The sequence below is a fragment of the Dermacentor albipictus genome, unplaced genomic scaffold (assembly GCF_038994185.2).
Source record: "Dermacentor albipictus isolate Rhodes 1998 colony unplaced genomic scaffold, USDA_Dalb.pri_finalv2 scaffold_16, whole genome shotgun sequence".
In the NCBI taxonomy this organism is placed as follows: Eukaryota; Metazoa; Arthropoda; class Arachnida; order Ixodida; family Ixodidae; genus Dermacentor; species Dermacentor albipictus.
This window is the reverse complement of record NW_027225570.1, coordinates 8615090-8632472: the sequence shown is the minus strand read 5'-3', so window position 1 is coordinate 8632472 and position 17383 is coordinate 8615090. Positions and strand designations below refer to the sequence as shown.

At 46.4% G+C, this 17383-nt stretch overlaps 1 protein-coding gene across 1 annotated transcript in view; it reads left to right on the top strand.

Annotated features, from left to right (window-relative positions):
- The window catches only part of LOC135901683 (26S proteasome non-ATPase regulatory subunit 13-like), a 100377-nt gene that overhangs the window by 63413 nt on the left and 19581 nt on the right, over positions 1 to 17383 (top strand). Inside the window, exons 8-10 of the mRNA XM_065431528.1 lie at positions 1258 to 1337; positions 4811 to 4936; positions 7206 to 7343. Of these exons, the coding sequence (XP_065287600.1) occupies positions 1258 to 1337; positions 4811 to 4936; positions 7206 to 7343 (344 nt within the window). The remainder of the gene's footprint in view (positions 1 to 1257; positions 1338 to 4810; positions 4937 to 7205; positions 7344 to 17383) is intronic.

Sequence of the window (17383 nt, the reverse complement as noted above, 5' to 3'; positions counted from 1 at the left end):
TCTCTACTGATAAATGATTAACTAGTCCCATTCAGATGGCATTACAGTTCATTCGGCTTCTCTTTTGCAACTAAAGGTTTACAGGAAGAGAGCTTCTTGCAATTCATGCGGCAAACTTATGCGTTTGCTGTCGGGCATTCTTTATACTTTAGAATGCCACATAAACCGATAGACACGTGCTAGGCGATTATTACTTATTTATTTATTTATTAATACTGTAAGCCTTAACAGGCTCTTACAGGAGTGGAAACAAAAATAAAAAGTACAGATTCCTAACAAGACAAAGAAAGAAAAAAGAGTGATCCGAAAATAAGAAATGGAAAGAAAAGAAAATCCTAAACAGTACAGACTAACATTGATTGCACATTCATTTGCGTTTTTTTTTTTTTTTCAGGACAACAATTAAGCACAATTAGTGCACACAGGCATGCTCTGCAAGAACGCTTTTCCTTGTCTTGGAAGCTCTCGTTGACGTACATGATTATTTTTATTTTCGGCATTTTGGTGTCTGTCCTAGACCTGCCGGGCGTCGCCTTAGTTGCGGAAATGTCTTGTCAACATCACAGCTACTGCTTGCAATGCAGAGCTATGTTTTTCCACAACAACCCTCTCATGTCGATATTGGCGTGGTAGCGCTGACTGGTTTTGTAATGCCTGCTTATTTTTTTACCCTTTATCGAAGAGTGGAACTTCCTGGAGATGTCAGGCTTAACCCAGTTTTTTATGACACTTGCTTGGTGTGCGAAAGTAAACGGTCATCGAGTTTTACCCAAAAGCAGATGCCCCACTTACGCATGGTGCCTGTGGCAGTGCTGCAGACAAATGGTCGAGCAAAAGCTCAGCGTCCAAATTATTGGTTGGCGACTGCCTACAATGTGTGCGCAGGGCCCACTTTGTTCTTTCTTTATTTTTGTTCAATATATCGGAGTGCTTTCTTGCGGCAAGCAATGTGTAAAACTGACAAAACAGGCAGCAATTACTGGGGATTTAACTTGACGTTTATTCTGCAGTGATTTAACAAATAAGGAATATGTTGGGTTTTACCAAGCTGATCCCATGTGGCAAATCTGCTGCTCCCAGAGCACCCTTGGTGACTTCCACCCCTGTTTGTTGGCAGGTTAACAGATTCTTGGTGATTTGAGGCCTCTCTTAATATTGTTTGGATTATATCGCTTGATGATAAATGTGGTTGTTACTACAAAGCTCTAGAAGCGATTTAGATAATGAAATATTGTTTTTTGTCCCGGCGATCTTCAGTGGCGGAGCAGCGTCAGCGTGCCTTTGCCCTGTGCCTGGCCGCCCTGCTGGGAGAGGGTGTCTACAACTTTGGCGAACTGGTGAGCACTGTTGCCATGACAACAACCCATCTCTCTCTCCTGCACCGGATGTCACCGTCAGTCACTGCTATTTCACTCTGGCTCAATATCTAGGTACAGTGCATCAAAGAGCTTGGTGGTATGCTCTGCATAGTTCACAACAGAATGTAGTTGCGGGCTTTGGAGCTGGTTATATTACCTGGTATACATAGCTTGAGTACTGTCAGGTGTCGCGTTGATGTTGTAATAAGGGGGGTTACTGCACTATGAACACACGGACAACAGAAGTATAAGTGGACAGGACGCGCCTTATTACAAAATGGACTTCCACCGACTAGCCCAACTTACCGCTCTACTGTCACATTCATGCTTGTATATTTGCTGTATAACTGCTTCCAATAGGCATCTTTTTTTTTTTTGGCAGAGAAGTGACATGCTGTCTGCCATCAGTACAGCAGACTTCCTTCGACTCCCGTTAATTCGATCCACACTGAAGGTTGTCCCGGCTTGCATTTCTATAGGTGCAAACTTTAGTTATCCTAAAATTGCCCTTCACCAGATAATTTGAACTTGACCAGCCAGCACAGACATGCTTATGGTTACCCCTATAGCAAACTCTTTAGGGGCAACGTCTGTCTGGCTGAGTTTAGTGGGTAATGAACGCGTCGAACGCACCAAACCTTCTGCTTGAAATGCGGCCGGCCGTAAGAAAATTTGAAACCTAGAACCGTAACTCGCTTTGCCTGATTCTACTGCTTGCCTTTATATTTATTTTGAGTGAATTGGGCCTAACATTGCTTGTGCAGTGCAATCAAATACGAAACCACAACTGCCTTTGCAACGTTTTATGCTTTACTGTTTAACTCAAGTGTATTGCAGTGAAGCTGACTTTACCTATGCAACGAAGCTGACTTTTGGAAACCGGTCGCCATAGTGCAGCACATGTTGAACCCTTGCCCATTTTTCTTGCTAAGAAATTGAGTGTGTGTTAGATCTCTACTTTGTTTAGGAGCTTTATTGTTACTTCTACAATGTTTTCTACTTTGGACACATAGATAGTGGCACCCACTTTCTATATGTTTGGTTCGGGGGTGTGTTGACTTGTGCAGATACTGGCTAATGAATCACCAGTTTGGCGTTTTTTCTGCGTCTTGTTTAGTTCGACCCACCAGATAAATTCTATATATTTCGTTGGTCCTGCCAGTGTCGAATTAATAGAGGTTGACTGTATAGTCATTCACTATTATTGCCAACCATGTTGTAGTGGAATGTTTGCCAGATTAGTAGTAATATTACTCATGAAGCAGTGTATGGTTAATTAATATCTCACTGCTTGGTTTAGAGAAAATTAAGTTCACAAACTGTTTTCTGTGATGCGGAGTACTGGGTTGGTGTTGTGCTGCAGTTGTCCTGATGAATTTGCTCCCAGAATTGGTGGGGCACAACAGCATTTGTAGATTCTGTTGTCCGCTACCCATCCGTGTCAGGGGTGTCTTGATCAAACAGCAACTGAACAAAGTTCCACGTACAGAAACAAAAAATAAATAAACTCCTTCTCTTTCTCTGCAAACTTCAATCTAAATGAAACCAAACAAGAAAAGGAAACTGCACAAAAAGGCACAACAGACAAACTCATATTCCATGTACAAACATCTGCTTGGGATTATTGTGTTGTGAACTGCCAACCGGCATTTTATGACGTGTCCCTCTCAGATGAGTGGAGTCAGCGCTACTGTTTTCCTCTGTTGTTTTGTCACTTCTGCTGCAGTTGCATGCCTTGCAGATGTGCATTGGATCCATTTGCTGAAAGGAGTCTTGTTGCATCCGGTTCAAAAGGAACCTCGAACACTTTTCAGGCCACCGTCTTTCTGTTGCCAGATGCATAAACTGGAGGTGCTTCTAGAGTAGGTCAAACAACCGATATCAGAATAACCATACAGTAAAACCTCGTTAAACCGTACCCGCTTAAACAGTAGTTTCGGTTTAAAAGTAGTAAAGTCAATTCCCCGACTCAGCGGCCATTGAACATAATGTATTTTGTATCCGCATAAACCGTACCAGCTTATTGCGTACGCATCGGTTAAAACGTAGCGTTTCCACTTTTCGTCGCGCAAACACGGCGGTGCGTCGTCTCCATCGGGCGGCCCGGCAGAACAACAAGCCTCAGAGATCGGTACAACGGCCTCCAAGCGCCCTGTGCGTTTGCACGTGAAGCCGCATCAACATCAACATCATTTCGACGCCGCATGGACGTCGTACCAGAGAGCGTTGTGGCGTCGTGCGAGCGAGGACAAAAAAGACGCCGGGTGCTCAGCATAGAAGAAAAATTAGACATCGTGCGTGCTACCGAACGTGACGCGAAGAAGTCGGCGCTTGCCCGCTACATGGATATGCTGTTGACTACAGTGTGTGGCATTTGGAATGCGAAGTTGCTTGGCAGCGCTGCTGCGACCGCGAAGAGATGTCGGCTACGAGGTTCGACTTTTCACCATCGATGCCGCTGTTGTTGCCGAAGTGTCAACTAGCGACAGTGATGAGGACGACACGGAAAGCGACAGCACGGGCTATTCAGGCCCGACAGTGGCAGAAGCTGCGCGTTACGTCAGCCTCGTTAATGCGATCGTCGCAAGGAGAACAGGGGCGCGATAACGTAACTATTCCAAACGAAAAGTTTTCCAACTCCGGCACCCGGCAATAAAAAAGGCGCCCCTGGACTTATGCAGCACTACTGCGCGCGTGCACGGAGAATACGTAACGCCAGGACTCTGCCGTGCGAGTGTTTGCCGAGAGGATGGGGGCTGGCTGAGAAGCTGGCACGCAGCTTCAGTAAGTTTGAAGCCGCTGTCGTCGTGCTAGGCCGCCGCGACATCAAACGAAAATAACACGTACGTCCCGCGAAGTGAATAAATACTGCATGTTTTTTCCCCTTTCATCGCACTCTCTCTGAGTTCCGTTTTCGACAGGTAAATGGGCGATCTCATGCTATTTCGCTTAAACAGTACTACCGTTTAGTACGTAGTTTTTCCGAGCTCCGGCCGACTACGGTTTAACGAGGTTTCACTGTATTTTAATCATTCAAACAAATCACTGCACCACTGCCAACTGCATCATTTCCCAGTGGTGCTCACCAGAAACATCGTTGTTGCCCCTCACTCCTCCATGACTGGTTAAAATATAAGTTGAAGACAACCACTGCATTGCAGAAAGAATGTGATAAATTGAGATTTCGATTGATTTTTGTTTGAAGTACTTTTTGTAATAACGCAAACAGACACTAGGTACATCTGTGAAACACGGTAGGGGTACTGGTTGCTCGTTTTCCTCTTTTGCCTTGTGCTTGAAGAAGACAAGGAAAGGACAGGCTTAGAAGTTTGCTGTAAATGTGTGAACTGCTCACCTGTTTTTATTAAGGAGTGAATCTGATGAACAGTCTATGCTGAAAAATTGTTGTCGTTCTGCTTCATGATAATGTGCTCTTGTGTTGATGACTACAGCTGGCACACCCAATCCTGGAGTGCCTGCAGGGCACTGACCGCCACTGGGTGGTGCAGTTGCTGTCGGCCTTCAACAGTGGATCCCTGGCACAGTACGAGGCCCTGCGGCCTGCCTGGTCACTGCAGGTACGTCAGTTGGTAGCTTGTGCAGGCAGATGCTGCTGCCTCTTGTAGAGGCAGGATCTCTTCTCTAGTACAGCATTGTTTAATGCGTTAACCCTTTCGCTGTCATGGAAAAAAAAGAAAAAAAAAATTGTACCAAATTTACCTGAAATTTTTTTTGCTCAGTTTGTAGAGCTTTCTTTTTTCTGAAGATAACGGCACGATTATTTCAATTCAAAGGAGTTCCTTTATTTCACAAATTGCGTAAAAAGATAGGTTGCAGAAGGCTTCACTGCATGGCCATGGTGTCCTGCGAAAAGGCATTTTGCAGAGCTCGATACACTACGAAAAAAAATATGAAGAAAACAAATAACCGAAATGTTGCAAACATATGCACATAAATAGTGGCTGCTCTTACGCAGCTCCTAAGGCAGTTAGGCTGTCTTCTTATGGTAGACTCACGGGAAGCTGCAAGGTCCTCCAGGCCATCCACAGATCAGTCATCAGATGAGAACACATCACTTTCCGTTTCCTGGCAAAAGAACTACAGAGCTGTGGTCCAATGAGGAGTCGTTGAAGTACCTTTTCTTTTAGTACACGCGCTTTCATTGCCTCGCTTTGAGGAGGCATCCTTGCTTTAGGTGTCAGAGGCGGCAATGTAATGAAAGGCGGGACACAAGTGGCACAACATGGACATGTGTGGTCATCTAGAGTTGGGAATCTCAACTAGGTGCAATAGGATGAGTATACCGTATTTACTCGCATAATGATCGCACTCGCATAGTGATTGCACCCCGAACTTGTCGCAGCGATATGTCTTGTGCGAAGTCTAGCTTATGATGATAGCGCTTACCATCTGTCGAATGCTGTAAAATACTATGCGAACGACTCTTGAATATATATCAAGGTCTGCATGCACCAAACATTCTTAAGCAGATGCCCCACTTCATTCCTTTCATCACTTTCCGCACTTCCATGAAAAAAAAAAAAAGCTACAACCAAACTTGCCTTGGCTTTATTACTTGTAGGGTTAATAATGGTTTTGGCCAACAACAACAAAAAAGGCGCCTTTCGATTCTTCTCGTCTGCACTCGTGGGCATGCAACAAATCGCGAGCAGCAACTATAGTGGCCACATTGACACTGCTGTGGTCAGACTGGCTTGAATGTGCGTCTGAAAGAGTACAACAATAAAGTCAGCAATATAACTACAGACTGTCAACTGGCAGCCCGTTGTAAAAAATGTGATGTGCAGCCACATTGCCATCCTCTTTTTGATCAGTCTGTTGTCGTGTAATCGCCATTGTAATAGCTTAAGCAGGGAAATCGTAGAAGCTACCGAAATCACATGGGCAGGAGATGATTGTGTCAGTTGGCTGTCAGTGGCTTTATCAGTGAAGGAACTGGAATTCTTAACACAGTCTGTGTGTGGCGGTTTACCTTCTCTACAGATTTGGATGGGTGTATGTCCTGTTTCGACTTGCCTCTCGTCCTTACTGCGCTGTGTTACTTGCGTTACGGTGAATAACCAACATACCCACACCCTCTCTCAGCAGCATGGGGCACGGGTTTTGGAACAGCGAGCGGGAACTCTTTTGCAGGCTCCAAGCCCACTCCTGAGCTTATTTCTTGACAGCAAATGAGTGGCGACTGGGACAGGGCCTCTGAGCTTACGGGAAATTTATGCAGTATAATAAGGCACAGGTTGGCGAGAACAAAGAAGGGGACAGGCAAGGAGACGCTGTATTGTTAGCGAAGCGATGTGCATCTTGCCAAAGATTGAGGCACTACATGGTGGCAGGAACAAGTATGTACCCAGGGTTTATTGTCAGGTCGTTATGTAGGCAAGAGCGCGATAATAGTCAACAACACTTAGTGTGTTCGTCCTGTTGTGATAAGGTAGGGCATACACCGCATTCCGGATACAAACACATGTTAAAATAAAACAACTTTCTGATAAAGGCATGTGCTTATTTGATATTCGATGCTAATTATTCGTATCGAATGCGAATCCAAAAATTTTGGTATTTGCACACCTCTAACTATAAGTGGTCTAAGCTGTATCGGACTTGTGCACGAGGGCCAAGCTGTGCAGCTGAAGAAGTTGCTCATCCCAAGGAAAAGACACTGCTGCTGCATTCCCTTGGTTGCCCCGAGGAAGTTTTTGCAGTTGAGGGCGGGTGTGTTGGCAAGTTTTCCTTGTGTGTTTTTGATGCCTTAGTGGCGTGGCCGCATGCTTTCCCTGCCATGCCATGAGTGCCTCTCAAATGTGTTGCTCGCTCTTGTGGCCATAGCCGGACCTTGCGGCCTGTGAGCTGTCCCTGCGCCAGAAGATGTGCCTGCTGTGCCTCATGGAGATGGCCTTCCAGCGGCCAGGCAGCCGCCTCTCCTTCCAGGAGATTGCTGCCCAGGCGTGCCTGCCCCTCAACGAGGTACTGTCGTTTGCTGCTGCTGCAGCAAGCAGGGCTGACCTTGCCAGAGGCCTGTCAGATATTGCCACGTGGATTGGGGGAGCTCTATGGTGCAGACTGCTTTGTGCTTTTAATCAACCGGTAGTAGCCAGACATGTCCAGGTTTGTGGTACTTAGGTAGCTTAAGGCGCTTTTTAAGGGTGGGCACCAAAGTTGAAAAGCAATTGTGAGAAAGTCCAGTTTTAGGAAACCGCATAGCTTTTTTTTTATTATTTATTTACAGATACTGCTGCCACAGGTTTGAGACATTGCAGGAGCGGTTACATAAAACAAGAAAAAGGAAATATGAAGACACACATTTAAACACTTGCTTTACAAACTGTGCACAGGGAAGTTGTTGCAGAGAACTGTTCAAGTGTGAACTGTGCATAGAAAAACAGAATACTTGTGACAATCGAGAAAAAAGACCAGAAATGGCACACTGTTCAAAGGGTCAGACCGGGGAGGGGGGCTCACAGGTGTAGAATGACCAGTGAAAAAAATAGGGGCAGCTGTACAAACGGATTTATACACAGCATTACGTAACATGGTAAGCCGATCGCACCTTCATCAATGTTCTAAGCAATTCGCAGATAAGACATGGTAATGCCCTGAAGGTGAAAAGTTGCAGTCGTAATGGTTAAAAATGAATCTGATAGCTTTCTGCTGCATGGACCTGAGTTTTATCTTTGTCATGTATAAGATGAGGTGTCATGTACAAGATGAGGTGATTTATAGGCTGTTAGCTTGCATTCTTTGGTCATACCCTTCAAAGTTCTTAAGTACCCTATTTTCTAAAATGATCTTGCGGAAATAAGGTCAATATGTTTGTGCCACTTTAGTAGTTAGAAGAGAATACAACACCAAGGTACTTAAATTCCTGAACTCTTTCTAGTGTGTGTTCCACATTGCCATACTTAATTTCCAAGGGTTGTTGCTTATTAGTGAATGTCATTGTCACTGCTTTCTTAAAATTAATCTCCGTTCGCCACGTTCTGCTTCAGTTATAGAAAGAAGGAAACACATTGGTTTAGAAAAACATGATCAGTGACACTACAGACGTTACAGTACAAATTGCAGTCATCATCATAGAGATGAAGCTTAACTCAAGTGTTAGTAACAAGTTGAATGACATCATTAATATAATTTATTAATAACAGGGGTTCCAAGACACAACTCTGTGGAACGCCCGAGGAAATGTGAACTGTTGATGACTGCTGCCGATTGTAGCTAACAAACTGAGTCCTAAGGTGCAAATAATGTGTAATCCAGCCAAGTAATTTATCAGCATAGGAGCTTGTAAAAAAAAGGTGTGAAGTTTAAGGACAAGCTTTTGAGTAATCAATAAAAATAGCGTTAACCTGTTCACGATTGTTAAGTGATGAGGCAATATTGTGCGTGAATTCACTCAACTGTCTAACAGTGGAAAAACTACTATGGAAACCATGTTGATGCTGTGAAAGGATATCGTTATTAGTGAAGTATTGAATGATGTGCTTGTGAATTATATGCTCCAGAAGTTTACAGCATGTAGATAATAATGAAATTTATGTATAGTTAGAAATAATGTCTTTCTTGCCCGATTTGAAGATAGGAATGACATTGGCAGCTGTTGAAATTCGTGGCACTTGTGTGGAGTCAAGTGATTTCTTAAATATTGACACGTGTACTTGTTTGTCTTTATCGGGTGACAGGTTTCACCGCCTAACAAATGTTATCGCACAGTGCAGGACGCGCCTGCATGTATCAGAAGTTTCTGGAATGTTATTGATGATTCCATCCGCTGTCTGTGTCTGAACCTTGTGTAATCTGATCGCATGTGTGCGCGACGCGAATGGTGTAGAACTTTGTGGAAGGCACGCGGGTCCCAATGATTACTCTGGAACATTCGACGACTGATGTATAAAAGCCGACGCGCTTGACGCGCTGATCAGATTTTCGCCGATCGCCAACCGTGTTCGCCGCTATCGTTGTGCTATAAGGGTAGCCTGTTTTTGTGGGCACAGGTTCGCCCAATAAAAGTTAGTTTTGTCTTTCACAGTGTTGCTACTGTGTTCTTCAACGTCACCACCGCGTGACAATATAATTATTAAGTAATGTGCACGCCATTCGGAGTACCTTTTCAAAAATATATTTGAAATACTATCTAGACGAGCCCTTTTAGTAATGTCTATGCTTATTTAGTAAGAGGTCATGAATTCCAGAACAAGATATATCGATATCTGCTGGTACAAAAGGAGAGGTGAAGGAAGGAACAGTGCCATTATCAGATCAAAAAGCAGATTCGAAATACTGTATTTACTTGAATCTAACGTGCACTTTTTGCCTCATAAAACGGGTCCAAACATTTTGTGCACGTTAGAAACGAGTGCGACCCTAAATCTGCTATACCGTATCGTCATAGGCATTTCAATATGGCCGCCTTGTACGCGCTTCGAGCCTAGCTGCCGTAGCTTCCTCCATGTGCTGTGGTACATGTTGCATCATCCGTCTTTCCGTTTTCTGCGTTTGTGCTATCAGCATGGAAGGGCCTACTGCAAAGAGAGGCTGACTTCATCACGATGCCATAATTAAAAGGAAAGTGATCATGTGTGTGGTGATAGACGGAAATCGGGCTGCATCACGGGTGTTCAAAGTTCCCAAACTTGCGTTCAGGACTGGGGCAAACAGGAGATGCATTCTACTACGGCGGCTGCTTTGCATGGCGCGGCCACGAGGCACCTATCTTGAAAGCGATCTGCGATGGAGACATGGTCGCCTACGCATTTAGGCGCGCATCGCGCTGTGCTCTCATCGCTTAGTTCACGTTGAAGTGAGAGGCCGCGCGAAGGTCAATTCGCTCTATGATCCGCTCGGTCCTGCTATCGCTGATAGAGTTTCCGCGGTCATTGCGCGAAATGTATTCATGTTTGCTTCTGTGCGCATGTCACCATGCTTAGTAATTAGTTAGTAAGTGAATGTTTAAAAGCTTATACAGCGTATAAAACAACTATCCTTATTTTTAGTGTAGCTGTCTACTAATTTGTTGATGCTGCACCTTTTGAGCGAAACTGTGACCTTTTTTTAATCACAACTATAATGACTAGGCCAGTAATTTTTAAGCTTCTAAATTTCCACGACAAATCGGATATATTGAAGAAAGGCTTTAAACTTAAAGGCTCAAAATTTGCCATTGGCAAAGATTTTTCTCCTAAAATTCGGGACATCAGAAAGAAACTGTGGAACAGTGCCAAAGACAATTGCGACAAAGTTTCCCTCGACAAACTGTGCATTAACAGTCGTGCCCATATTTGGGACGATGTAACCAATGACAAAGTACCCCTTAAGAAAAGTGAAGCGGAATCAAGCAAAATAAACGGCCCGCGAATGACGCGGAGAAGAGCTTAATAAAACAACTAACAATCATAAATGTAAATGCAAGAAGCTTACTAAACAAAATAGAATCTTTCGAAAACCTGTTAACTGATCGCGAACCCAATGTAGTTGCCGTCATGGAAACGTGGCTTTCACCGGATATTTTCAGCCATGAAATTATGCCACCGAACTATTCAGTCATTCGCAAAAATCCGGGTTCCCGTGGTGGTGGCATGGCTCTTGTGATAAAGAAAAAACTTCCATTTGTTTTACTGCCACATGTGTCAGGTGCTGAAAGCGTGTTTTGCAGGCTTCTTCGTAACAATACTATATTTGTGTGGGTTGCTTCTGTAGAAGCCCCTCTTCGGGTGATGAAAGCATTTCTGCGATTCATGAGTTTCTACACTGATATGCTAACAACTCTAGAATTTTCCTTATGGGAGACTTTAACCTTCCGGACGTGCACTGGGTAACTATGCATCACACATCATCTTCAGAAATTCTGTTTGACCTAATGTTATCATTTAACCTTCACCAAATAGTTCTAGAACCAACGCGTAAGCACAGTTCAGCAAACAATATCCTTGATCTTGTACTAAGCAGTGATCATTTCTTAGGGCACCAAGCACAGACAGAAATTATTGAAGGCATTTCAGATCACAACATACCGCTATGCTTGTTGCCTCTGGACTGCTCGATAAGAACGTGTTGTAGTACATCTATAGTACCCAATTTCGAGAATGCGGATGGCGCCAGCATACTAACCCACCTTGCATACGAATTTCAAGCCTTTACTGAAATAACCTCCGACCCGTCAATCGATGTGAACGCAGCCTGGCTCCATTTTAAGAATATGGTTTCCTACTGCGTAACTAACTATGTTCCATTAAAAAAAAAAAGCGACCACAGAGAGCAAGTCCATGGATAACTCGGGAAGTCATCCACGCAAAGCGTCATGTAAAAAGAATACGTAACTCTGTTGAAAATCATGGATCACGCCCATCCAAAACTAACAAACTAGCATGTGCAGTAGCACATTTTCGACAGACAGCCAAAGAAGCGAAGGAACATTATTTCCATGTAACACTGCCTAACTTTCTGACAAACAGCCCCCAGCGATTCTGCAACCATTTCCGCCCTACTAAAGACACGTTATCAGACCTGTCTCCTGAGTAAAAAAAACTAACAACGCTAATGCCTACAATACATATTTTCACTCGAACTTCACAGAAGATGACGGCAACCTTTCAGACTTGAGTAGCAGTTCAACATTGCGCATCGATCCTTTAATCATATCTGATGCGGGTATCCTTAACATGTTGCTCAACCTTGACCCTAAAAAATCATGCGGACCAGATGACATTCCAAATCATTTTTTGAAGAGATACACAGAGTGGTGCTGCCAATACTTGGGCCTGATATGGCGTTTAAGGGGGTTGTAACGCGACGTCCGTAAACAAGCTCGAATGGTGTAAACTCGGTGGTCTCCTGCACAGCGGTATTGTAAGCAAACGTGACGTATGGCAAAATTTCATCCCATGTTTTGTGTTCCACATGAATGTACATGGAGAGCATGTCGGCTAATGTTCTGTCTAGGCGCTCTGTTAAGCCGTTAGTTTGGGGATGATAGGCTGTGGTCTTTCGGTGGTCGGTGTGCATCAGGGTGACGACTTGTTGCAATAACTCCACTGTAAACGCTGCACCACGGTCAGTAATGAGTACAGCGGGTGCACCGTGACGAAGCACGATATTGTGGACGAAGAAGCTGGCGACTTCAGCAGCAGTTCCCCGCGGCAGAGCTTTCGTCTCCGCATAGCGAGTTAAATAGTCAGTTGCCACGATCATCCACTTATTTTGCAAGGAGGACGTGGGGAACGGCCCAAGAAGGTCCATTCCCGCTTGCTGGAACGGCGCTGGAGGCGGATCCAAAGGCTGAAGGAGGCCGGCAGGCTTGACGGGTGGAACTCTACGCCTCTGACAGTCACGGCATGTTCGCACATAGCGCTGAATCGACGAAAATAGGTGTGGCCAATAGTATTTTTGCCGTATGCGCGCTAATGTCCTCGCGAAGCCTAAGTGGCCGGCACAGGGATCGTCGTGACACGCCTGTAAAACTTCCTCGCGCAGTGCCGTCGGAACGACGAGAACGAACGTTTCCTGGCTGTTCTCGAAATTTTTCTTGTACAGGACATCGTTTCGCAGGCAGTACGATGTCAATCCTCGTGAAAGTGGGCGTGGGACAACAACGTCAGCTCCCTCGAGATATCGGATGACTGGTAGCAGCTCAGAGTCTGCACGTTGATAGTGAGCCATGCGCACCACGTCGACAACACCAAGAAACGGCAAATCTAGCTCCAAGTTGGAGGATGTCAAAGGAATAGGAGAACCTGACAAGCAGTCAGCGTCACTATGCTTATGGCCGGATCTGTAGACAACAGTTATGTCGTATACCTGGAGGCGGAGGCTCCAACGAGCGAGGCGACCTGACGGGTCTCGTAGATTGGCAAGCCAGCAGAGCAAGTGGTGATCACTGATCGCTCGAAATGGCCGGCCGTATAAGTATGGTCGGAACTTGCTGTTGGCCCACACAACTGCTAAGCATTCTTTTTCGGTCGTTGAATAATAGCTTCTGCTTTTGTCAGACTACGACTGGCGTACGCAATTACACGTTCTGCGGCATCTTGCCATTGAACCAGAATGGCCCCGAGTCCTATGTTGCTGGCGTCGGTGTGTATTTCAGTTGCCGCGGTGTCATCAAAATGTGCCAGCACTGGAGCGGATTGAAGGCGTTTACGCAATTCGGTAAAGGCCTGCTCTTGTTCTTCCGTCCACGCGAAGGGCACATCTTGTCGCGTCATTCTCGTGAGCGGTTCAGCAATCCTTGAGAAGCCTTCAACGAAACGACGGTAGTAAGCGCAGAGGCCCAGGAACCGCTGAACAGCTTTTTTGTCTTTAGGACGAGGAAACTCGGCAACGGCAGCGAGTTTTTCTGGGTCTAGTCGTACACCTTGGGAGCTGACCACGTGGCCTAGAAACTTGAGTTCCTGGAAGCCAAAGTAACATTTTTCAGGCTTGATGGTGAGGTTGGCCTTGCGTATTGCGGTAAGAACACTTCGTAGCCGGGCGAGATGTTCATCGAACGTGCTGGAAAACACAACAACGTCGTCTAGGTACACTAGACACGTCTGCCACTTTAGTCCAACGAGTACAGTGTCCATCATTCGTTGGAACGTAGCAGGAGCGGAACAGAGACTGAAAGGCAGCACTTTAAATTCGTACAGCCCATCGGGAGTCACGAAGGTGGTTTTTTCACGGTCACGCTCGTCCACTTCGATTTGCCAGTAGCCTGACTTTAGGTCTAACGAAGTAAAGAACTGAGCATGACGCAGACGGTCCAAAGCGTCATCGATCCGTGGCAGGGGATAAACGTCGCGTTTGGTGACTCGGTTAAGCCGTCAATGCAGAAGCGGAGTGTGTTGTCTTTCTTTTTTACTAGTACGACAGGCGATGCCCACGGACTTGTCGACGGCTGGATGACGTCATCATTTAGCATTTCTTGAACTTGACGCTTAATCGCCTCCCGCTCCATAGGTGACACGTGATACGAATGCTGACGAACAGGCCGCGCCGACTCCTCTGTAACTATCCAGTGTTGCGTAACAGAAGTGCGCTGGACTTTGGATTCCGTGGAAAAACAGCCGGAGAATTCTGTCAGTGGGCCCAGCAGCTGATCCTTCTGGACATCTGCTAAGTCAGCATTAATGTGGATGTGGGTATTCAGGCTGGCGTGAGTTGTTGCGTTCGGTGAAGTCACTTGTAACGTGTCGATATCGGAGAAGTCAGCAATTTCGTTCAGGAATGCCACAGCTGTACCTTGAGGGATGTGCTGATACTCATGGCTGAAGTTTGTCAACAAAACTTGCGAGCACTTATGCTGTATTCAAACAAGGCCCCGGGCGATGCAGATGTGTTTTTCAAGCAGCAGCGGGATGTTTGCCTCGGCAATACCCTCATAGCCGTTGAATGCGTCGCAGGTGACGAGGGTCAATACGCTGCTCCTTAGCGGCACCGTGATGTTCTCGTCAACAATACTAAAGGTGTTGACATACGTGTTGTCAGTGCCGCTCCCTGCTATGGCCTGCGCCATAGAAAACGTTACCCGCGACTTTTGTAAGCTGATCACAGCTCCATTAGCCTGCAGAAAGTCCATTCCCAGAATTAGGTCCCTCGAGCAGCTTGGGAGGATAACGAAATCTCCGAGGTACGTAAACCCACGAATGCCCACGCGCTGTGCATCTTCCTACCGGGGTTAGCAGATGGCCTCCTGCAGTTCGAATCTGCGACCCTGTCCACTCGGTAGAAACTTTCTTCAACTTGCAGGCAAGGTCCATGCTCATAACTGAGGTGTCCGCTCCGGTGTCGATTAACGCCGTTATTTCTTCGTCGTCTATGGTGACGGGAATGTTTGACGTTACTACCTCTTGTAAGGTGTTCGACTCCGTCTGTACGTCTGCGTCATTCTGTTTTCGTCGTTGTCGTCGTAGTGGAGGATATTGCGTACGGTCGTCGTCAGCGGCCTCAGCTCCGGAGGTCGCTGAACTCAGTTTTCCCGACCCGCCGGGCTAGGCGAGCGGCGTCTCAGAGCGCCGCGAGTAAAGGCTTGGCGTGGTGATGGTGACCTGTAACGAGCAGGAGACGACAAACGGGGCTCCGGCCATCGCTGATCAACATTGCGACGATTCGCGACGAAACTCTCTATTTCCGGCGGCCGCTCACCAGGTCGTGGACGAGGTGCATTGGGCGAGAATCCACAAAGCCCCACATGACGATAAGGACACATTCTGTAGATGTGCCCGGCTTTGCCACAATGAAAACAAAGGGTTTGTAGTCTGTGGTGCGCCAGACTTCGCTATTCCTAGTCTTTTCTTCGGCGATGTGCGGTGGGCTGCGAGGCGGCCTGAAGCTTACGTCCATTTGTTGAGTGGGGTGTACCATGCTGCACGCACTTGAGGGTGGCGGACGGCGTACTGCTTCAGCGTAACTCATTTCGGCGTGCGGTACCTGCTGTGGTGCCTCGTACTGTCCAGGAACATGGACGGCCCGTCTGACCTCGGCGCGCACCATTTCCACAATGGAAAGTTGTCCCACAGGGGCAGTGGTCGTCTGCATCTTCCGCAGTTCCTCCTTGACGACAGCCCTGATGAGTTCTCGCAAGGCGCCAACGTCGTTACCGAGGGTAACGGCAGAGAGCTCCCTTGAAATCACGGCGTCGCGGTCGTTTTGCCTGGCCCGCTGTTGAAGGGCCTTTTCCATAGTAGTGGCGTCGTCATGGAACTCTGCAAGTGTCGGCGGCGGATTTCGAATTAGGCCAGCAAACATTTCCTCTTTGACGCCACGCATGAGATGGCGCACCTTCTTTGTTTCAGTCATCAAAGGGTCCGCACGTCTGAAAAGCCGATTCATGTCTTCTACGTACGCAGTCACTCGCTCATTCGGGCCTTGAATTCTTGCCTCCAACGCTAACTCCACTCTCTCCTTCCTGTCCGCCCTGGCGAAGGCTTTGAGGAACTGCCTACGAAATTCTTCCCATGGCGTCAGTGTCGCCTCGTGGTTCTCAAACCATGTTTTCGCGGAATACTCAAGAGCGAAATACACGTAATGTAGCTTACGCTCGTGGTTCCAGTCATTGAGGTTGGCAACCTGGTCAAAATGGTCAAGCCAGTCATCGGCGTCCTCTGAAGCACTTCCGTGGAACAGATTCGGCATCCGGATGTGATGGACGACACCGTGCGATGCTGCAGGAGTGGCAGGAGGTGGTTGGGTCGTCATTCTAGTTCATTCAGGTAGCAGACCGTACTGTGGCTGGAGTCCCTGGAGGCGTCAGCTGGCACGTACGTGTACAGGGGTAAGCTCGGTTGAACTACTCGCCGGGCTTAGGTCTGGGGTATGCTCCGGAGATCTTAACATCAACCGTACCCTGCACGTCCACCAGAAATGTCACCCAATATAACCAACCCTTATATATAGCTTTCATTGATTACGAGAAAGCGTTTGATTCTGTCGAAACCTCAGCAGTCATGGAGGCATTACGGAATCAGGGTGTAGACGAGCCGTATGTAAAAATACTGAAAAATATCTATAGCGGCTCCACAGCCACCGTAGTCCTCCATAAAGCAAGCAACAAAATCCCAATAAAGAAAGGCGTCAGGCAGGGAGATACGATTTCTCCAATGCTATTCACAGCATGTTTACAGGAGGTATTCAGAGACCTGGATTGGGAAGAATTAGGGATAAAAGTTAATGGAGAATACCTTAGTAACTTGCGATTCGCTGATGATATTGCCTTGCTTAGTAACTCAGGGGACCAATTGCAATGCATGCTCACTGACCTGGAGAGGCAAAGCAGAAGAGTGGGTCTAAAAATTAATCTGCAGAAAACTAAAGTCATGTTTAACAGTCTCGGAAGAGAACAGCAATTTACAATAGGCAGCGAGGCACTGGAAGTCGTAAGGGAATACACCTACTTGGGGCAGGTAGTGACGGCGGATCCGGATCATGAGACGGAAATAATCAGGAGAATAAGAATGGGCTGGGGTGCGTTTGGCAGGCATTCTCAGATCATGAACAGCAGGTTGCCATTATCCCTCAAGAGAAAAGTATAAAATAGC